Source organism: Bos javanicus, chromosome 25 (assembly GCF_032452875.1).
Source record: "Bos javanicus breed banteng chromosome 25, ARS-OSU_banteng_1.0, whole genome shotgun sequence".
In the NCBI taxonomy this organism is placed as follows: domain Eukaryota; kingdom Metazoa; phylum Chordata; class Mammalia; order Artiodactyla; family Bovidae; genus Bos; species Bos javanicus.
The window spans coordinates 14,107,251-14,129,955 of NC_083892.1; the positions used below are offsets into that span (position 1 = coordinate 14,107,251).

At 45.1% G+C, this 22,705-nt stretch overlaps 2 protein-coding genes across 6 annotated transcripts in view; one reads left to right on the plus strand and one right to left on the minus strand.

Annotated features, from left to right (window-relative positions):
* NDE1 (nudE neurodevelopment protein 1) overlaps positions 1–22,705 on the plus strand; it is a 44,295-nt gene that overhangs the window by 19,204 nt on the left and 2,386 nt on the right. For 2 of the 3 annotated variants that reach the window (XM_061401208.1, XM_061401209.1), the window contains exons 4-8: positions 35–183; positions 13,072–13,208; positions 14,531–14,710; positions 15,957–16,048; positions 17,539–17,690. In XM_061401208.1, coding sequence (XP_061257192.1) covers positions 35–183; positions 13,072–13,208; positions 14,531–14,710; positions 15,957–16,048; positions 17,539–17,690 — 710 coding nt within the window. Of the gene's footprint in view, positions 1–34; positions 184–13,071; positions 13,209–14,530; positions 14,711–15,956; positions 16,049–17,538; positions 17,691–18,518; positions 19,940–22,705 lie in introns of those variants that run through there. The other variant, XM_061401210.1, reaches the window with a different exon arrangement.
* The window catches only part of MYH11 (myosin heavy chain 11), a 127,914-nt gene continuing 126,333 nt past the window's right edge, over positions 21,125–22,705 (minus strand). For 2 of the 3 annotated variants that reach the window (XM_061401201.1, XM_061401200.1), the window contains one exon: positions 21,125–21,838. In XM_061401201.1, coding sequence (XP_061257185.1) covers positions 21,706–21,838 — 133 coding nt within the window. In that variant the 3' untranslated portion in view covers positions 21,125–21,705. The remainder of the gene's footprint in view (positions 21,839–22,705) is intronic. The other variant, XM_061401203.1, reaches the window with a different exon arrangement.

Here is a 22,705-nt window from a genome sequence, read left to right on the forward strand (position 1 = left end):
AAGTCATTCACTCAGTGGCGATTCTGTCCTTCAGGAGAAGTTTAAAACACAGCATTCTGAAGGCTACCGGCAGATCTCAGCCTTAGAGGATGACCTTGCCCAGACGAAAGCCATAAAAGATAAACTGCAGAAGTACATCAGAGAGCTGGAGCAAGCCAACGATGACCTGGAAAGAGCCAAACGGTATGTGGGGAAGGAGAAAGGAGGTCTGGGATCCTTTTGTCTCTGGGTACCAGGCACTGTGTTGAGGGTAGGGGATTCAGCAGAGAGCAGAGCCAGGGCCCTTGGGCTCTACAGCATCATGAGAAATGGACAACAAGCAGGAAGTGCTGCATGTCCAGGGTGCTGTGGGGGCATATGATCTGAGATATTCATATGTCCGTTGCTGGGAGGATGCTGGACCAGGCTTCTCAAAGGAAATGCCATTTAGGCCAAGACGGAGGGATGCCTCAGCATTATCCAGGGGAAGAGTACAGGGTGAGAACATTCTGGGCGGAAGGACAAGCATGTGCTCAGTTGGCCCTGAGATAAGATGGTATTTCTTTCTTTGTTTTTTAACCTTTACAATATTGTGCTGGTTTCTGCCACACAATCACTCTAATCAGCCATAATTATATATATATATCTATCTCCCCTCTCTCCCCTCGCCCCATCCCACCCGTCTAGGTCATCACAGAGCTCCAGGCTGGGCTCCCTGAGTTATATAGCGACTTCTCACCAGCTGTCCGTCTTAAGCCTGAGAGCGTATATGTGTTGATGCCCCTTTCTCCATCCATCTCACTCTCTCCCTCCCCGACTGTGTGCACAAGTCCATTCTCTACATCTGCGTCTCCATTCCTTCCCTGCAAATAGCTTCATCAATACCATTTTTCTAGATTCCATATGTAGGCATTAATATGCAATATTTGTTTTTCTCTTTCTGACTTACTTCACTCTGTATAAGAGGCTCTAGGTTCATCCACCTCGTTAGAACTGACTCAAATTCGTTCTTTTTTATGGCTGAGTAATATTCCATTGTACATATGTACCACGTCTTTATCCATTCATCTGTTGATGGACATCTGCGTTGTTTTCAGTGATAAGACAATATTTCTGAAACCAATGTTCTATAGTTTAGCAGGCTACTAACAATAATAAATAATAGTAATTGAATAACTGCTGTGAGCCAGGTGCTTTTTTTTTTTAAGAAAGCATTTAAAAAAATTTAGATGTAAATTACAGCAATATGCACCGATCATCAGGCGTGTACAATTCCATCAGTTTAGACAATTTTTCAGTCCAAACTGAACTGAATGTGCAACTTTTCAGTCTACTTAGTTAACCGTGTACCAAATGTAACAGTCTCGAAACCTTAGAGTTTCACTTACTGTCCTCAAACTTTATGCTGTAGCTTTAATGCATGAAAGTAAGAGGTTAAAAAGATAGCCTTTTCTATTTACCCACATGTTTCTGGTTTCTGGTTCATTCCTTCCTGAAGTTTCCCTCTAGTTATCATTTGCCTTCAGCTTGAAGAACTTCCTTTAGGGTTTCTTGTGGTGCAGGTCTGCTGATGGTGAATTCTCTCTTTAGTTTTTCTGAAAATGTCTTTCTTTTGCCTTCATTCTTAAAGGAAATTTCCACTGGGTAAGGAATTCAGGTTGCCAGGGTTTTGTTTTTCTTTTCTTTTCTTTCAGCACATTAAAGATGTGTCTTCTGGTGCCTTCTGAACTCCTTACTGGGGGTTAGAAGCTAGTGGTAACCCAAATAGTCACTCCCCTGTATATAACCTAGTGTTTTTCTCTGGCTGCTCTCAAGAGTTTCACTTTATTTTCGGTTTTTAGCAGTTTGATTGTGATGTTCCTGGATTTTGTATGTGTTTATCCTGATAGGGGGGTGCTGGGCTTCTTTGGTCTGTAAATTTATCTTTTGCCAAGTTTAACTTTGGTCATTATTTCCTCAAGTGTTTTTGCTGCCCCTTTCTTTCTCTTCATATCTTTTCCTAATTTTATTTTTCTTGGTTCCTCAAATTCGATCATTTCTATTGATCTAGTTTCAGGTCCACTGACTCCTTCTTCCCTCCTCGAGTTCTGGTGGGAAGTCAGTTCCAGTACTGTTTTATTTTAGGTACGTTATCTTCAGATCTAAAATTTCCTAATCCTCTATTATTGAGCATAGTTACAATAGCTTCTTTAAGATCCTTTTCTGCTAATTATAACATCTGGGTTACCTCAGGGTTGATTTCCTGTAATCACCTTTTCTCTTGAGTTTTGGGTCACATTTTCTTGCTCTTCATTTGTCTCGTCATTTTGGATTACATTCTGGACATTATGAATGATGTGTTACAGAAGCTATGGATTCTGGTATGTTTTTGTTTGTTTGTTTATTAAGTATGCTGAACTCACACTCCAAACTCTGTCTCCCCTTGTTGGGAAGTAGCTGAAATCTTATTCTTTTAATCAGGCTGCTTCGTGTCTGCATGGTTTGGGTCAGTCAGAGATGGTGGTAGATTTTTATCACCCAAGCCATAGACTCAAAGCTTGTAAAGATACAGGATTCGGTCACTGCTGTTCCTTCCACATGTTGGCTTCCTTCCAGCTTTTGCCAGGGCTGTCAGGTCAGTTTTTCTTCTTTTACCCAGAGTTTGTAGTTGTAATCTCTAGGATATTCGGTTTGATACAAGCTACCTTATCATGCGAAGAGTTGACTCATTGGAAAAGACCCTGATGCTGGGAGGGATTGGGGACAGGAGGAGAAGGGGACGACAGAGGATGAGATGGCTGGATGGCATCACCAACTCCTTGGACGTGAGTTTGAGTGAACTCCGGGAGTTGGTGATGGACAGGGAGGCCTGGCGTGCTGCGATTCATGGGGTCGCAAAGAGTCAGACACGACTGAGCGACTGAACTGAACTGAGCTTATTATTAGCAGAAGTGGAACCTTTTTTAAAAAAAGTTAGTTTGTAAAAGTTCTTTACGTATTTTTGCTACTGATCTTTTGTCCTGTCTTGAAAACATATTTTGCAGAATAAACTTATCTGTTGACTTTGTGGTATGACTTTCCATACAAATATTTTTCTTTCTTAGGTCATCAATTATGTCTCCTTTTACTGCTTCTAGATTTCCAGACTTCACTATGGGGATCCCCTGGATTGTTTTTATTTATTTTTGGCTGCGCTGGGTCTTCACTGTGCTCAGGCTTTCTCTCTTTGCAGCCAGTGGCTGGGGGACGGAGGGGAGCTACTCCTCATTACAGCGCACAAGCTTCTCATTGCAATGGCGTCTCTTGTGGAGCACGGGCTCTAGGCACGCAGGCTCAGTAGCTGCGGTGCACGGGCTTGGTTGCTCCCCAACACGCGAAAGATTCCCAGACCAGGAATCGAACCTGTGTCCCCCTTCATTGGCCGGTGGATTCTTATCCATTGTACCACCAGGGAAGTCCATTGATCATTTGATTATGTATGTATTCTGTTTAATTTGTCTGAAAGATTTGTTAATTAATTGTTTTAACTTATGCTTTTAATCCACCTGGCATTTACTTTTGGATCTAGTATAAATTTGTGACCTATTTTATTTTCATTAGGTACGTAGCCACTTGTGCCAGTACTTTGTGTTAAACACTTCATCTCTTTTCCACTGAATTGAACGCATCTCTGTCACATGTGAACCTTTCCTTCAGTTGTCCCTTGGTATCCATGGGGGAATTGGGTAGTCAAATCCCTTAAATAAAATGGTATAGTATTTGCATATAACTCATGTGTAGCCTCCCATATACTTTAAATTATGTCTAGGTTAATTATAATACCTAATATAACCCAAGACTGGTGATTCAGAAGTAAAGAATCTACCTGCAGGAAACATGGGAGACACAGGTTTCATCCCTGGATCGGGAAGATTCCTTGAACAAGGAAATGGCAACCCACTCCAATGTTCTTCCCTGGAAAATCCCATGGACAGAGGAACCTGGCAGGCTACAGTCTATGGGGTTGCAAAGAGTTGGACAGAACTGAGCGATTTTAAGCACACACACACAATACAATCAATCAAAAGCTCCATAAACAGCTGCCAGTGAGCGGCAAATTCAAGTTTTGCATTTTGGAACTTTCTGGGTTTTTGGTTTTTTTTTTTAATTTTTTGGATTTGCAGTTGGTTGAATCCAAGGATATGCCACCCACAGGTGTGGAGAGCTGACTATATTCTGGAATCTAATGCAAGATTCTTTTCTCTTTTGATCCAGTGTGCAATTTGTGAATTACTGCTAACACCATAATGACTAGAGATTCCCTGGTGGCTCAGACAGTAAAAAATCTGCCTGCAATGTGGGAAACCTGGGTTCGATCCCAGGGTTGGGAAGATCCCCTGGGGAAGGGAATAGCAACCCTCTCCAGTAATCTTGCCTGGAGAATTCCATGGACAGAGGAGCCCGGCGGGCTACAGTCTGTGGGGTTGCAAAAAGTCAGATGCCACTCAGTGACTAACACTTCCACTTTCCATAATGACTTGATTACTGTGGCCTTTATAGTATATTCTGATTTCTGGCAAGCCCCTGGCATACGACCATTTCCACTCATTGATGAAAACAAGTCACACGGCCAAGCCACATTAAGGGCTGGGAAAGTACATTCCACCCACAGTGAGGCTGAAGCAAGGGTGAGGATGGAGGGAGGGTGAAGAACTGGGAGCCATCATGCAGCCTGTCACCAAGAGAGAGTGCATTCACGTGATTCAGAAATACCATTCAGAGGGCTAGCCTTCTTAAATTCAAATTCAAGCAAATAAAAACAGAAATTTGTATTATTCCCCCCACTCCCCCGTCTCTTTCTCCACAAAAGAGCATTCTGTACCCACTATTGTACTTCTTGCCTTGTCACGTAACAGATCTCGGAGGTCTTTCTGTAGTAGGACACAGAGCATTCTTTGTTGGTGGTGGTTTCTTCCCAAGCACATACTATTTTATTGTATGGCTGGTATTGTATGATACATAAGAATTTATTTATCTGTCCCCCTGTGGATGGATATTTGGTGCATTTCCATTCTTTTGCAGTGATAAGTGTTGCTATAGTGAATGATGCTCGTTGCTTGCACCGATGAATATCTGTAAATTTCCAGAAGTGGAATTCCTGGGTCAGAGGATATATGCGTGTGATTTTGATAGTTTTTACCTGGTTGTTCTCTGTCGTGGTACTAGTTCACATCCCCAGCACCTGTGTGAGTCTCTGTTTTCCAAATAGCTTCACTAACAGCATTTTTTTAAGCTTTGAGTTTCTGCCAGTGTAATAGGTGACAAATAAGTACGTTTCTGGATTGTGAATGACCTTGAGTTCCTTTTCATATGTTTAATAACGGTTTTATTTCTTTTTCTGTGAACTCTGTTTATCTTTGCCTATTTTCAGATTGGGTTGCTAGTTGTTTTTTCTTATCAGTTTCAGAAGATGTTTATTATTTGTCTATGATGAGAATTTAAAGCGTTGGGGAGTTTCTCATTTGTCTTCCATCTTTGTCTGTTGCATGTGTTACTGTTGAAAGTTACTTGGATTTCTATGTAGGCAAGCTTATCTGCAATCCAAGGTATATATAGCAATTAGTTCTATTTTCCTCTAGTATTCTTCTCCCTTCCTTTCTCTCTGTTTTTCTCTCCTGAAGATCCATTGGATTCATCCTTTAGCTGCATGTGAGTGATAGTCACTCAGTCGTGTGCAACTCTTTGTGACCCCATGGACTGTAGCCTTCCAGGCTCCTCTGTCCGTGGAATTCTCCAGGCAAGAATCCTGGAGTGGGTTGTCATTTCCTTCTCCAGAGGATCTTCCTGACCCGGAGGTCGAACGCAGGTCTCCTGCATTGCAGGCAGATTCTTTACCATCTAAGCCACGAGGGAATCCTACTATTAAGAGACATTTCTAAGTATAAAGACAGGTCCACTTAAAAAATATCAGCAGATACATGCTTGACTTTATCTTATAATCTATAGACAGTACATTAGAGTATGTAAAGAACCCTTGCACCTTTTCCTAAGGAATACCTGAGACAGAGTAGCAATAAAGTTATAAATGGTGAATAGTTGAATGTTACCATCAGATGTGGTAGTGTTTTGCCAAAAGTTTTCACTTTTGTCTCAAGCTCAAAGATTTGTTAACAAAATAAGCCACTTGTTATACACAAATAAATAATACCAATATTTATTAGAGGTTATCTAGCTTACTTTCAATATACTAACATTAAAAGAAAAGAGAAATAGACACAGCAGAGGGTACTGTGCTGGGTTTTGACCAACATCAGACTCATACAGCGCTGGGAAGTCTCGTGACACAGCACATCTGGAGTCCCAGTTGGGTAAAGGGCCCAGGCAGTGCATCCGCTCTGGGTGAGACTTAAGATATTGCAGTTTGGGGTTCCCGCTTTTAATCCTGGGACACAAACTGATGTCATCATCAATCTGTGAGCAAATTGCAGCCCTGGTTTCATGTTAATGCTATTTGTTTTCTCTTGTAAAGCTTGGAATGTTGTGTTGCTAAGCCTGGGGCTTGATTGGCCAAGGCCCCTCCAGGGGCTCAACAATTTCAAGATTTGTCCCCTGTCTTCTTGCACTCAGGGCAGCCAGTCAGGACAGTGTCCAGGCAGCTTAGAAGCAAGGTCAGAGGTCTGTTCTGCTTTATCTTTGAAGCCTAAACAAAACTATTTATTTAAATTCCCTAACAGGTAGAGACCCAAATCATCATTTTAGAATGAATAAAGTTCTGGAATGCTGAAGTTTTATTTTTTAAAAAACTTTAAAACTTTACAATTTCATTATACATCTTTAGTAGTTATGTGTGAAAAATTTGACCATGTGCTGCAAGAACAGTAATTTCTCAGCACCATCAACTATTGGTTTATTTTGGTCCCTCCAGCTGTATGTCTGTAAAATTAAATAACGCTTTCAACTGAGTAGAGGGTGACCTTGTGAAAGGGTAACCTTGAATGATTCAGGAAATTTTGTTGTTGTTCAGTCGCTCATTCGTGTCCGACACTTTGCCACCCTATGGACTGTAGCACGCGAGGCTCCCCTGTCCTTCACTGTCTCCCGGAGTTTGCTCAAATTCATGTCCCTTGAATCAGTGATGCTGTCCAGCCATCTCAGCCTCTGCTGCCCTCTTCTCCTTTTGCCTTCAGTCTTTCCCAGCATCAGGTTCTTTTCAAATGAGTCAGCTCTTCGTATCAAATGACCAGAGTCCATCCAGTGAATATTCAGGATTGATTTTGTTTAGGATTGACTGGTTTGATCTCCTTGCAGTCCAAGGGACTCTCAGGAGTCTTCTCCAACACCACAGTTCAGAAGCATCAATTCTTCGGCGCTTAGCTTTCTTTATGGTTCAACTCTCACATCCATACATGACCGCTGGAAAAACCATAGCTTTGATTATATGGACCTTTGTTGGCAAAGTGATGTCTCTGCTTTTTAATACACTGTCTAGGTTCATCATAGCTTTCCTTTCAGGGAGCAAGTGTCTTTTAATTTCATGACTGCAGTCACCATCCACAGTGATTCTGGAGTCCAAGAAAACAAAGTCTGTCACTGCTTCTACTTTTTCCCCTTGTATTTGTCAGGAAGTGACAGGACCGGATGCCAGGATCTTAAGTTTTTTGACTGTTGAGTTTTAAGCCAGCTTTTTCACTGTCATCTAGAGGCTCTTTAGTTCCTCTTCACTTTCTGCCATTAGAGTGGTATCATCTACATATCTGAGGTTGTTGATATCTCTTCCAGCAGTCTTGATTTCAACTTGTGATTCATCCAGCCCAGTATTTCGCATGATGTACTCTGCATATAAGTTAAATAAACAGGGTGACGATATACAGCCTTATGTTACTTCTTTCCCAAGTTTGAACCAGTCCTTTGTTCCATGTAAGGTTCTAACGGCTGCTTCTTGACCTGCATACAGGTTTCTCACGAGCTAAGTAAGGAGATCTGGTATTCCCATCTCTTTAAGAGTTTTCCACAGTTGTTGTGATCCACACAGTCAAAGGCTTTAGCATAGTCAATGAAGCAGAAGTAGATGTTTTTCTGGAATTCCCTTGCTTTCTCAGTGATCGAACAGTTGTTGGCAATTTGGTCTCTGGTTTCTCTGCCTTTTCTGAATCCAGCTTGTATATCTGGAAGTTCTCAGTTCATGTACTGTTGAAGCCTACCCTGGAGAATTTTGAGCATTACCTTGCTAGCATGTGAAATGAGTGCAGTTGTGCGGTAGTTTGAACATTCTTTGGCATTGCCCTTCTCTGAGATTGGAATGAAAACTAACCTTTTCCAGTACTGGGACCACTGCTGAGTTTTCCAAATTTGCTGACCTATAGAGTGCAGCATTTCAACACCATCACCTCTTAGGATTTGGAATGCTGCTGTTGCTAAGTCGCTTCAGTCGTGTCCGACTCTGCGCGACCCCATAGATGGCAGCCCAACAGGCTCCTCCGTCCCTGGGATTCTCCAGGCACTGGAGTGGGTTGCCATTTCCTTCTCCAACGCATGAAAGTGAAAAGTGAAAGTGAAGTCGCTCAGTCGTGTCCGACTCTGTGCAACCCCATGGACTGCAGCCTACCAGTCCCTCTTCCGTCCATGGGATTTTCCAGGCAAGAGTACTGGAGTGGGGTGCCATTGCCTTCTCCTAGGATTTGGAATAGCTTAGCTGAAATTCTGTCACCTCCACTAGCTTTGTAGTAATGCTTCCTGAGACCCACTTGTCTTCACATTTCAGGATGTCTGGCTCTAGGTGAGTGATTACACCTTCGTGGTTATCCAGGTCATTAAAACACTTTTTGGACAGTTCTGTGTATTCTTGCCTCCTCTTCTTAATCTCCTCTGTTGAAGAGAAGATGTATCTCTTAATATGAATATTTACTGAAAATCTATTTTTCCGCTTGCCTGTTTTCAGTTTCTCGTAACTGTGAGATTAACAATTTTCACAGTCATTATGTATTGCATCATTTTACTATAATAAATATGCTTTTTTGCATTTTACTCTTGTATATAGATATGCTTTTATATATTTCAGCATATAAAGCACATAGAGCTATTTGTCACTCAGATGACAACTAGGGTACTTACCTTTAGTTGAAAGTAAATATTCACAAAGTAACAATAGACCTAAGCGCCGTGCCCTGCTGATATTACCCAGTCAAACTGATTGTATATAGTCAGGTGGTTATTGATCCACACAAGTTCAGGAATGCCAGAAATGCCACTGAAGTTGTTCTTCATTTCTCTGGCATTCCAAAAGCCAATAGTAGATTTTGACCAATTAGTGATTTTAAGTTTTTGATCCAGTTGAAGTTCATCTTGGGGTGCAACATTAGATCCAACATTAATTTTTCCCTGGTGGCTACCTGGTAGTCCCCAGACCTAAAATTGAACCAGGCGTCTTTTTCATTGATGATTTGTGATGCCACCTTTATCATAAATTAAATTCTCATATGCATTTGGATCCATTTCCAGACCTTTGGTTCTCTTTGACCTGTCTGCTCTTATAGCTTGCACACTGCAGCCCTCTTCATTATTGAGGCTTCATAATAACATGTTCTTTGTTTCTGGTGGAACTAGCTCCCCTGATCTCTTCTCTTTCACAGTTCTCCTGGCCATTTTTTGCTTTCAGTTTTATTGAGATTTAATTGACATACAGCACTGTATAAGTTTAAGTGTATATAGCACAAGGAATTGACTTACATACATCATGAAATGACTCTCACAATATATTTAGTGGATACCCATCATCTTTTATAGATACAATATTTAAAAAATGGAAAAAAAGTGGTCTTTTCCTGGTAAGAACTCTTAGGATTTAACCTCTTAACTTTTAACACACAGGGCTATTAGTTATAATTACGTTGCATGTTGCGTCCGTAGTACTTATTTATCTTACAGCTAGAAGTTTGTGCCTTTGACATCTTCATCCAGTTCCCTTGGCCCCTGAAACCACAAATCTGATCCCTTTTTAAAATCTGTTTGTTTGTTTTGAAATATAATTGACCTACTGTGTTAGTTCCTGTCATATAACATAGTGATTCAGTATTTCTATACATTTCAGAATGATGCCACAAGCAGTCTACTTTAAGATCTGCCACCAAGCAAAGGTGCTACATGGTTACTGACTGTATTTCCCACGCTGTATGTCTCATACCTATGACATTTATTTTGCTACTGGAACTTTGTCCCTCTTAATCTAGCTTCCCTGATGGCTCAGTCAGTTAAGAATTTGCCTGCAATGCAGGAGACCTGTGTTTGAGCCCTTGGTCGGGAAGATCCCCTGGAGAAGGGAGTGGCAACCCACTCCAGGATTCTTGCCTGGACAATTCCATGGACAGAGGAGCCTGGCGGGCTACAGTCCCTGGGGTTGCAAACAGTCAGACTCGACTGAGCGATGAACACTTTCACTTTCAATCTACCGCACCTATTTTTCTCCTCCTCCAACCCCCTCTTCTCTGGCACCCACCTGTTTAATCTCTGTATCTGTAACCCTGTTTTGTTGTGTTTGTTCATTTATTCATATTTTTAGGTTCTAAGTGTAACTGAAATGTATGATACTTGTCTGTCTCTGATTTAATGCTCTATAGGTCCCTCCATGTTGACACAAGTGGCAAGGTCTCATTCTTTTTTACTATTAATGTTCTTCTCCTGAACGTTCTTGTTTCGTTGTCTCATCATCTTTCAAATCGGTCCCCCTGTGCCTATACCTCAAATGAAAACCTGTTCGTATTTTTATTAAATGCTGAATGTGAGTGATAGTTGCTCAGTCATGTCTAACTCTGTGCGACCCTGTGGACTGTAGCCCTCCAGGCTCCTCTGTCCGTGGGATTCTCCAGGCAAGAATACTGGAGTGGGTTGCCATACCCTCCTCCAGGGGATCTTCCTGACCAAGGGATCTAACTTGCATCTCTGATGTCTCCAGCATTGGCAGGCAGGTTCTTTATCACTAGTGCCACCTGGGAAGCCTGTATTTTTATTAGGATGGTGTTAAACTTATTAGATAACTTACAGAGAATTGATTTCTTTATGATTTGGGGTCTGCCTTCTCATAAATAGCATATGTTTGCATTTCAGTAAGCCTCTGTGGCCTCAAATCTTAGACGTCTGTTGTTACATGAATTCCTAGCTACAGCATCTTTGTTGTTTGACATGCCAGCCTTAGGATCATTTTAACTGATTCCAGTCTTGTATTCTTAAATATCATCCCTCTATTGTTTTTAATCAGGCATTTTTGGTAACTTTATCTTCTTTACTTCAAAAGACCCTTTGAGTTAGGAACATTAGTTCCTACATTAGGACTCAATCTGGACTTAGAAGGCAGTGCTGAAGAAATGAATGATTTTTTAAATTTGTTTTTAATTGAAGCATAATTACAATATTGTGTTGGTTTCTGCCATACATCAACATGGATCAGCCATAGGTATACATATATCCCCTCCCTCTGGAGCGTCCCTCCCCATCCCACCCCACTGGGTTGTCACAGAGCCCTGGTTTGCATTCCCTGAGTCTTACAGCAAATTCCCATTGGCTGTCTGTTTTACATGTGTTAGTGTATATATTTCCATGCTATGGTCTCTCCATTCATCCCACCCTCTCCTTCCTACCCCACATCCCGTGTCCATAAGTCTGTTCTCTATGTTTGCATCTCCATTGCTGCCCTGCCAATAGGTTCATCAATATCGTTTTTATAGATTCCATATATATGTGTTAATGTATGATGTTTATTTTTCTGATTTACTTCATTCTGTATAATAGGCTGTAGGTTCATCCACCTCATTAGAACTGACTCAAATGCTTTCCTTTTTATGGCTGAGTAAGATTCCATTGCATGTATGTACCACGGCTTCTTTATCCATTCATCTATGGATGGACGAGTTAAATGATTGACCCTCAGTTGGCCTTTGAAGGCCTGGAGGCCCAGAGAGGTCAAGTTCCTTAAGAACACTTAGATAGTCTTACTTATTAGAGCCAGGAGGGTTTTATTCCAGACGTTTTTAATCACTATGAGACGATTCAGGGGATGTTAAAGGTCTTTGGACATAAACACGGAATCGGCGAGGAAAATTGCTGACGTTCGTCAAGCATCTGTGAAACACCTGTTGTGTATTACCCCACTTCCCCCGCCCCGCGCGGAGGTCCTGTTACTACCCCTGCACCTCTGCTTTGCATGTGAGGAAACTGAGTCCCAAAGGACGCAGCTTGTCCAAACAGAGTTAAAGATAATTTTTTTTTTTGGTTGTGCTAGGTCTTCGTTGCTGCGTGCAGGCTTTCTCTAGTTGCAGCGAGCAGTGGCTACTCTTCATTATGGTGAAGATGCTTGTGGTGGTGGCTGCTCGTGTTGCGTGGAGCACAGGCTCTGGGGCATATGGGCTTCAGTAGTTGTAGCACGGAGATTCGGCAATTGCGACGCGAGGGCTCTCGAGTGTGGGCTCAGTAGTTGTGGTACTTGGGCTTAGTTGCTTTGCAGCATGTGGGATCTTCCAGGACCAGTGATTGAACCTGTGTGCCCTGCATTGGCAGGCGGATTCTTATCCACCAGGAACGTCCCAGACAGAGTGAAACAGACTTCCTTATGCTGCACTTGTCAGTGCCTTTAACATGACATTCCAGTGACCCGTCTGCACTCTCCAAAATACGTGGTTGTTAGGGCAGCTGGGCTGGGCATTTGAAACTTTTTTAACTTGTTAAGGTAACTGAGGGATAAAGAAGGCCTCTCTTAGGCATGTAAATGCATGATTACTAGATTGCACGTGCATCTTAGTGGGATGTTCTGAATGCTGACTACATGGTGAGTCTCTGAGACGAGATGGAACGTGCTGCTCTTGGCGTTTGATCGGGGCCTGTCTGTGGTCCTAATTAGGTCCTGGCTCATGTTTTGAGTGCTGTGTGGACATGCTCTCAGTAAACCCGCGGGACAGCCTTGTGTACCTTGTGAGCTGACGGGCTGTGCAGGTGAAGTGCCTGGTCCCGAAGTCAAGGGGCTGCTCATCTCTGGGATTTGGGATTAGGACATGTGGGAGCCGGGGCCCGCTCCCCAGGTGTCTTGTCTCTCAGGCGCATAACAGATGCGTTTGTTCCCTCGGGCAACCTTGCTGGTCTCTCACCCAGGGCCACGATCATGTCACTGGAGGACTTTGAACAGCGTTTGAATCAAGCCATAGAAAGAAACGCCTTCCTGGAGAGCGAACTGGACGAGAAGGAGAATCTCCTGGAATCTGTTCAGCGACTGAAGGATGAAGCCAGAGGTCAGGTGGCCAGGGCTTTGGTCTGTGGGTTTGACCAGCATTGTGCCCTCTCCTGGCCCGAGGGTGTCCTGTCCCACAGCATCGCCCAGCATGCTCTTTGCTGGAATCTGCACCCTTCTCGGTGCTCTGGTCCAAGGGTGGGGATCACACTGGGCAAGTTGAGGCTTGATTCCTACCCTGTGCTAGGAACTGTCAAATGTCCAACTCTGTAAAGACCCCTAGTGGGTATTTAAGTCCATCACCAGCTTTATGCTTAGCAGGAGCACAGGAGTTTTGTGGGGGGAAAATGCCTGTTGATGGACTTGCTAGCCAGCTCTTTACTTTTGAAATGTGATGGCTGCTAATTCAAGTGGCTTAGAACTCAGGAATCTCATCAGCATTTGCTCTTTGGAGCACTTCTAGAGGTAGGGCTTTTTTTTTTTTTTTTTTTTTCAATTTGGCCATGCCATGCAGCTTGTGGGCTTTTAATTCCCCAGCCAGGAATCAAACACATACCTTTGGCAGTGAAAGCGTGGAGTCCTAACCACTGGATCACCAGGGAATTCCCCCAGCCTTCTAACACATTCCCGAGCCATCCAAATTGGGTTCACAAGAGATTTTGTTAAAGTCCTGGTTAATTGTTTATGACGTTCATTTGGTTTCTAACGTGTAGCCAGTAGAAGAGGGATTAAAAAGTAAAATTCTCGAGTTTAAAACATAGTTGTTCCTAAATGTTCGTCAGTAATCATTTGCTTATGTAAATTACATAGATTTATTTTGTGGAATGTTAAATAGTTGAAACAAACATGATACAGATGTAAATGTCATAGAAAGCTTATTAGGACATAACATAGAAGGGGGAAAGTATGTAGATGGTAGATATATGTTTCTAGTTATGCTTAATAAAAATTATATGCTTAAAAAATATGCACACGCACACACACACACACACACATATATAAACTTTATGTGTGAAAATGCAGAGAAAAAGGATTGAAACGCTCACCCCCATGTTACAGTGATCGGGAGTGAGGCTGAGCATTTGAGGGTGGATTGGGAAGGCGTGTCTTCACTTGGTACTCTGTATATCCTGATACATTGGAATTTTCCTGAAACACTACAGTCATAATTTTAAAAGTTGTTTTTTTTTTTTAATCTTTTTGTTTTTACTCAAAAGAAAAACTGTGTGGTCTTGCAAGCCTGCGGGGCAAGGTCCCATGGGGTCTGCTTCATTCAGGGTTTCCACCGGGAGTTTCTCACTCTGGTGGTGGTTCTTGCTCACCCTTGTCTCCTGCCCCATCACCCGCAACAAGGACTTAATCAGAATCCTTTTCCTCGCCTAGATTTGCGGCAGGAATTGGCTGTGCAGCAAAAGCAGGAGAAACCCAGGACGCCCATGCCCAGCTCGGTGGACGCTGAGAGGACAGACACAGCAGTGCAGGCCACTGGCTCTGTGCCGTCCACCCCCATAGCTCATCGAGGCCCCAGCTCGAGTTTAAACACTCCTGGGACCTTCAGACGTGGTAAGTGGGGTAGGAGTTGGGAGGGTTCTCTTGGCTTCAAAAGGCTTTCCTGGGTGAGAGAGAAATAGGGCCAGGCTGTACAGCAGGGAGCAGAGGCGGGGCTCACAGGGGCAGACTAATGCGGTAGGTGGGAGGAGCTGCTTGAATGGGAGGCGACAGGGAGCAGTGGAGTCTGCGGCAAACCAGAGAACAGAAGTCTCATCCAGAGGGGCCACTGCCTCTCTGCTTCAGCCGTGAGAGGTGTGAGTCCTTTGGTAAGGACCAGAGGCCAGAAGTCCTCGTGTTGTATATGAAATCTCCCAAGTTAAATACTTCAATAACAAGATAAAACATTTTGTGGGTCCAGCAATACATCCTGTAGAACTGGTCCCAGCATAACCTGTGCTGAGTGGGGGAAAAACCAAGAAATGGAGTGCTCACCCAGCCCCTCTGATGACTGATTGGCTGTGGGGCTCTGATTGGGCCACTTAATAACAAATCATAATAATAGACAATTACTGAGCACTCAGGAGGTCCCCGCCCTCTGCTCGCTGTGCTCTGTGTGTACGTACAACCTCCTTGGATTTGCACTGAGACCCAAGAAGCAAGTATGCAAGCCTGGCCCCCATCTGATGGGTAAGGAGACTGACCCTCCAGGTTAAGGAGCTGGCCTGACGTCGCTCAGCTGGCCGATGGCGGGCAGGCTCCGGGCTGACCCCACCACGTACTGCCTGTCCCTCAGCTTGTGCCCAGCAGGCACAGAGTGTGCCGTTGCCAGAGTCCCAGGCTAGTCCCACTTTAAGCACGTGCCTCAGCTGGGTCTCAGCTGCAGCAGGTGTGGGCGGGACCTGAGATCCTGCATTTCTGACGAGCGCCCGGGTGATGCTGATCCCTGAGCCCTGTGAGCCCTGCTCAGAAGAGAGAGGGGACTCCGAGGGGTGGAACCCTGACCAGTGGGCCTTGTTCAGATGCTGGGAATGTCAGTTAACTGTATGGAGTTCCTCAGAGTTTCAGAGGACTTGCTTTTTTTTTTTATTTCAAAGAATAGCATCTAAAGATAAATACTGAGTATAGTCATCATAAGGCTATGAGAAGTTGGTCATCAGGTAGTCTCGTTATGTCGGGCAGCACCCTAGTGATTGAAACAGGGCAGCGTTGGTGGTCAGAGGGCACGGGGACCCACCTCCAGATTTCACACTGAGAGACGTTAGTGCACAGACTTTTCCGTGTGTGTTGGTGTCATGTGTGCGTCCTTTTACACACACAGGCCTGGACGACTCCACTGGGGGGACCCCCCTCACACCCGCAGCCCGGATATCAGCCCTCAACATCGTGGGAGACCTGCTGCGGAAAGTGGGGGTAAGACGGCATCGCGTGGCATGGTGCCCGGCGTTCATGGGGCATCCTCTGTCTTCGAGAGGCTTGAGACGTGAACTTACTGGCCGCTTCCCCTCTGGCAGAGGCTTCACGAGTGCAGGTGTAGGCCTGGCTCGTCTCGTGTCCCTTAGAACTGCTGTGCGTCTGTGGGTGGTGTTTCTGGTTTTTAAAGTTTCGTTTGGTTGGTTTTGGCTGCATGGCTTGTGTCTTAGTTCCGCGACCAGGGATTGAACCCAGGTCCCGGGCATGAAAGCCCAGAGTCCTAACCACTGGACCTCCAGGGAAGGCCCTCGGGGAGCACTGTTTCTGACAAACCCAGGCTCTGACCCTGAGGCACCCTTCGATCCCCAGGTATGCCGTTCTTTGCCCGTGCCATTTTCCCTGGCAGTTGGGGAAATTTGAATGGCATTAGTGATATTTTTCTCAGTTTGAAGAAACTGAGAAAAATTGAAAACTGCCTTCCCTTTTCACACTGTTCATGGAGTCCTTGAGGCAAGAATACTGAAGTGGTTTGCCATTCGCTTCTCCAGGGAATGGCATATTTTGTCAGACATGGTTTTTATTTGCTCAGGGAGTTAAGGAGAAAATCTTGAAAGGCCGGGCAGAGACATGACCTTACAGGTTTTATGTTAATTACAGGGAAGGAGTCTTTGGTGCTTAAGAAATCACACAGCTATTCTCTGTCGTTGTTTCTCTTATTTTTAAAAACGATGCCTTTCTAAATTTTTATAAATGGAAAGCCGCATAGTTTGAATCCTGCCTGTCTGTCATTGACCAGAATGTGTGTATTCAGAGTTAATAGAAGCTTGCGACGCGTTTCCTGTGTTTTTCTTTTTGGCTTTTGGTTTCCTGGTTTGCTGTTTTACAGACAGATTTTAACAGTTAGATTATAGAGAAGCCCAGGGTGATCTCAGCGCCCATCTGGTTCCCAGAGGGTCTGTTTACTGCGAGGCAAGTTCTTATTCAAACCTCCTGCCACTTGGTATGTGATTAGGTAACAGCGACACTGAATGATTCCAAAAGTCAATTTCATTCTTTCTTGTAGGCAGACTTGGATCATAGGTAGGGTTAGTGACTTTTTAGGAGGCTCCTAGATATCTTAGACCACCAGTTGTATGAGTTGGATGTACACTGAATTTGGTGGGGGCAGGAAGGGCACGCTTTGGGGTTCTAATACGATGGTTCTAACATTAGTGGCTCTAGTTTGAGAACCACTCTCTTAAGTTACTATGATGTGAGTGGGCTCTGATGGCCCATACACATAATAACAGTGATGGCATCACCGATGCGATGGACACGAACTTGGGCAACCTCCAGGGGATGGTGAGGGACAGGGAGGCCTGGTGTGCTACGGACCAGGGGGTTGCAAAGAGTCGGACACAGCTGGGCGACCGAACAACAATATGGGCTCTGAAGAGGGGTGTAAGGGTTCTTGTCTTCAACTTGAGCAGTGAAAGCATCTCTCTCCCCAGGCCCTGGAGTCCAAACTTGCTTCCTGCCGGAACTTCGTGTACGATCAGTCCCCAGGCCGAGCCAGTGGCCCAGCCTCAGGGCGGGGGAGCAAAAACAGAGACAGCGTGGACAGGCGGCCCGGCGGCAGCAACGTGCCTCTCGGTGACAAAGGGTCAGTTCCTTGCACTGTTCCCCCTCGGTGTTGGGAGAACCCGTCCACTCCAGCCAGAAGCCTCTGACCCCCGACCAATAGCCGTGTTTTTGAAAGTTGCAGGAATTATGTCAGCATATCTCTCTATCCCTTAGGGCCGAGTTAGTTGATATCTTCTGGTTTGGGCAAATGGCCAGGAAGACGGTCATTTTTATTGACTCTACAGCCCCAGCTCCCAGTCATGCTGTGAGAAAGCCCTTTGTATAAATCACTTATTTGCGACTCAGGCTTCAAACGCTGCTCTGCTTCCCCCAGAAGAGGATTTGATTTTTTTTTTTTTTAAACCCTTTAGAACCTTCAGGAAACTAAATCAGCCAGACTGGATTCCTGAAGCCAGTCACCGGATTGGAAAACACAAACCTGACCTCTAACAGCTTCATTTATTTTCTGGCCTGAAGAAAATCAGGGCAGCCTCCAGATTCTAGAATTTTCTAAGATGTGCCACCATCTCACTGGCCCCCGGGCCACGTAGATTTGGGGTGGTCAATGGCAGACAGAGGACAGGAGAGGAAGAATTTGTTTTCCCCAGCATGCACATAACTTCTGGACCTTTAGCCGGCGGTGTTCTTTGGAAGGTCTTCTGCGACTGGGCTTTTGTTGTGGCTTTGGGGGAGGGCCGTGAGCGCTAGATGGCCAGTGTCCTTTTCTTCATTTCACAGGAGAGAAAATTGAGACCCAGTGAGACAGTGCTCCCGACCTTGATACTCACCCTTGTAACTTGGTGGGCCCCATGCTACCCAGCCTAGAACAGCTGTAATGTCCGCTTAACTTGGTTTGCTCTGTCTGAAGGTTGGGAAAACGCCTGGAGTTTGGGAAGCCGTCGTCGAATGTTTCCTCACCGTCGCTGCCGTCAGCCCAGGGTGTAGTCAAGATGTTGCTTTAGGAAAGCCACGGAAGCCGAGGCGAGCCCTTCCCCTCCTTCCCTCTTTAAACTAGGTTTTGGGTGTTTTGGGTTTTTTTTAAGTTAGTTTGAGAAATACGAGCAAGCAGTCACACAAAGCCAAGTGACCAAGGCCATTGCCGGTGGCCCTGGGTCGTTGGCTGCAGGAAATGCAGTCCCTTAACCCCCAGCCTCCGTATTGGCATGTACAGCCGGGGGACGGGACCAACCTGACCCTCTGGAAAGGGCGACGTGGGTGTCAAGGCCGCCCTATCCTTGTCAGCTGAGCTGAGTCCCAGTTGGTCTTGAGAGGTGTTTTTAATGATCGGAGACACCTGTGAAGTGGAGCCTGAGCCCATCCTAGGCGCACCCTGCCCCCAACAGCTGGCGCTTCTTCTGGAACAAAATCTCCAGTGCGCCATGGCACGACAGGGGTCCATGCCCTGAAATCATGCCTGGGGTGAAGAATAGAACAGGCATGTACCTTTTATTTAAACTGTGGTGTGGTGTACCTCCAAGACCTTTTTTTTCCCCCAAAGTGGAGTCTGATTGCTTTACAGTGTTATTTAGTTTCTGCTGTACAGCAGAGTGAATCAGCGATGTATATACATGTATCCCACCACCCCTCTAGGTCGTCACAGAGCACCGAGCTGAGCTCCCTGGGCTATACAGCAGCTTCCCACTGGCTGTTTTATACACATGTGCCTCCAAGACTTTTTAATCTGCCTGTCGCTGAGGCTTTTAGAGGCATGCTTGAGTTTCAGTGTGAATTTTGTGGGGACCAGGTCAGTGGAAAATCTGTCTCCTCTTTAGACCTATCCTTGTCCTGAGCCTCCTGCCCTGGTCTGGGAGTGACCTCTGCTTCTGAGGGTTTCTGGGGGGTGATGGCCTTAGTGATGCAGCCCCTGAGAACAGGACTTCAATCAAAGCCTTGATGAAATAATCAAGGTGACCTTCAGATAAGATGAAGCCACCAGGGTTGCATGGGGAGCGTCCTTATTAAAGAAGAAACGAACCCAGGATTTCCATGCAGACAGCATGTGGCTCCTCCCTGCTAGTTTGGAACAGCCACCTCACACTTTGGACACAAGTAAAAAGAACATGGGAATTCAGGCATATGCATGCAGCCTAACAGCCTTCTGTTACTAAGTTATTTTTCCAAAAGAACAGCAAAAATATCCAGTTGAAAACAACTTTTCAAGTGCTACTGAAATTCAGCAGAGAATTAAACTCCAGTGCTCACCTCATTACCATGGCAACACTCTAACCTGTATCGGTAAAAGATGTACTTTTATTTTTTTAAAAGAACAATAAAATCAAGAGAAACTGATTTTCAGCTAGTTTGTGACGGTCAGTAAATGCCGGTTAATGCTTCTGTGTTTGTGCATCCGATGGTGGAAACCTTTTTTTTTTTTTAACCAAGTGACAATGAAAAAAAACCCTACTTTTTAAAAGTTCCCTTTCAGGTCAGCTTAGAATTGTGTTGTGTATGTCCTATTCAAGTCGTATTGACGTTTGGTCTTTCAGCGTGTCCTCCGTCTCTGTGGTTCCTTTCTTTTCAGTCTGTTTGAGCCCACAGAGTCTGAGTATGGAGTCGTTTGTGTTGAGTGGAACCTTTGCCAGGCAGCTCGGTCTAGAGCATGCAGGTGAAGGAAAGGACTGGCCCAGACCCGGTTTTTATGGCCCTCATGCCAAGAACGGTTTATACATTTTTAAAGGATAGTTTAATAATTTTTAAAAAAAGACAAAAATGTGACAGAGACCATTTCTGGGCCTTTATAGAAAAAGTTGGTCAACCCCTGCTGGGCGAAGTCTTGTGTTTTAACTCAAACATTCAAGGAACGCTTATTATTCTTCATATTAACTATGTACCTGGTTTGTGTGTTTTGTTTTTTAAGAATTTTTTATGTGGGTAGTTTTTAAAGTCTTCATTGAACTTATTGTAATATTGCTTCTGTCTTATGTTTTGTTTTTTTGGCTGTAAGGCATGTGGGATCTTGCTCGACCAGGGTTCAAACCCACACCCCCTGCATTGAAAGCAAAGTCTCAGCCACCAGGGAAGTCCCCATCATGTGCTGTTTTGATTAATGTGCATGTTCTTTCTGAGCCCCGTCCTGCTCCCTGAGCCATGAGCTGCTCACCTCCTGCGTGGAAGAGCCCCTCCCTCAGACTCACTCTGAGGTTCCGCTCTCCTCCTGGCCAGCTGTGGAGTGTTGGACAATTCATCTCACCTCCCTAGACCTCAGTTTCCCCATTTAATGAATTAACAACCCTGACTTCATAAACGTTAGTCACTTAGTCATATCTGCCTCATTGCAACCCTATGGACTGGAACCCACCAGGTTCCTCTGTCTATGGGATTTTCCAGGCAAGAATACTGTTGCCAGTGGGTTGCCAGTTCCTGCTTCACTGACTCCATAGGATCATCATAAATGAGGCCACTCTGCCCCCTCTCCCTCCCCTACCCATCTCGTCCTGTCCTTTTTCTCTAGAAAGCACAGAAAAGCCAACTCGGTTGTAGTGATTTACAACCTTTTATTAGTGAGGGTGTCCTTAAGTACAGTCAGTGCATATAAAACAGTGTGAATTTCCTGCTCTTAGCCTTTGAGCGGCGTCTCCTTTGTAACTCACGTGACTACAGAAGGCACTTGGTCTCAGTGAACTGTGTGCATCTGACGTGTGGGAACCGGAGGGAAGAGGAATTCTCAAACCGGCCCCCACCCCCACCCCGGGATGATGGAAGGGTCCACAGGGCAGGAAAGTTGGGGAGTGGGAGCAGGGGCACCCGTCTCCGTGGTGACTTTCTCCTCGTTTCATGTAAAGTTGCCAGTGATCAGTTACCGTGGATATATCTTTCTAAAAATTCAAAAAAATCTCTGCACAGGTCTTGGCAGAGAGGTTGGGTGTGTCTGTGTCTCCTGTTGGATTTTTCGCCTTTGGTACCTCGTTCCAAACTTAAGATGATGCCCTGAATGCAGGGCGGTGTTTATATTCATCGTGAGGGGTGTCTGTGATGTTTGGAGTTTGAAAATGGATTTAGACAGTGCTAAGCGGAGTCCACTGGGTTTGGTTCTGTGCCGTTTTTGAGCAAGTCATTCATTCACTGGCTTTGGTTCCGTTGAAGTCAGCATCGCGAGCGTCCATTTCCTCCTCAGACCCATCTGCGTTCTCAATAACTCTACGTCCTCCAGACCTTCTTGTGGGAACAAAAGAGGTCTCGTTCCCTCGCCTGTGGGTTTTTAAGAAGACACACGTTTGTTTAGTACAGAAACCTCCCACGAGATTGGAGGAGGTTTTCAGACTGAGCAGAGAACAAACAGAGACTTGGAACAAATGAGACGCAAATATATTCAGGTGGAAGTGAACAAATCCTGACCCGTCTGGAGGTATGGGTGCATTTAATCAGCTGCAATGGGGGCAGAATAGGTTTTTCAAAGCAGGACCGTCTGCTTTAAAAAAATGTCTGGCTTGGTCAGTTGCTGACCCACTGGCTTCTGGTTGGCTGTGGACTTGTATTTAGAAAAGAAGGGGGAGAGGCAAGTAGGGTGATGGCCCCACGTGGGATTATTCCTACCCTCTGGGGCTGGGATGAGGGGGACCTGTTGTGTCCACACCTCCTCTTTTGCAGAAGGAAAAGTGGGGAGGGGGTTAGGTTTTGAATTGGAGGAACGTGAGTGTGACCACCAAGGGCAGCCTTGAGAGGGAAGGAGGTCCCTGTGTGGTCGCCAGAAGACTGCTGTCTGGTTAAAGGCACCGACACACCCTGCTTCCGTGGAGCAGAATTCTTGGACTGAGTTCCCCCAGGGCAGGGATCTCGTCTGTTTCGTGCTCACCATGGCAGGCACCGTGCAAGGCAAACAACAGGTGCTCAGTGGATATTTGTCAGAAAAACATTAGACCCGTTAATCCAAGGTGTCCCCCTAACTGGTGGGACGCCCCTTTCTGTCTTTCCCACTCCCATCGCCTCGTCTCTGTCCTGCTGGATGCCCTGTTCCCACCAGGGCCCGGCCTGGTCACTGGCAGGGAAGCTTTGTGTAAGAAGGCGGGGCAGGCAGGCAGGAGGAAAAGTCAGACCCGCCTGCTCTTAACCTCCACC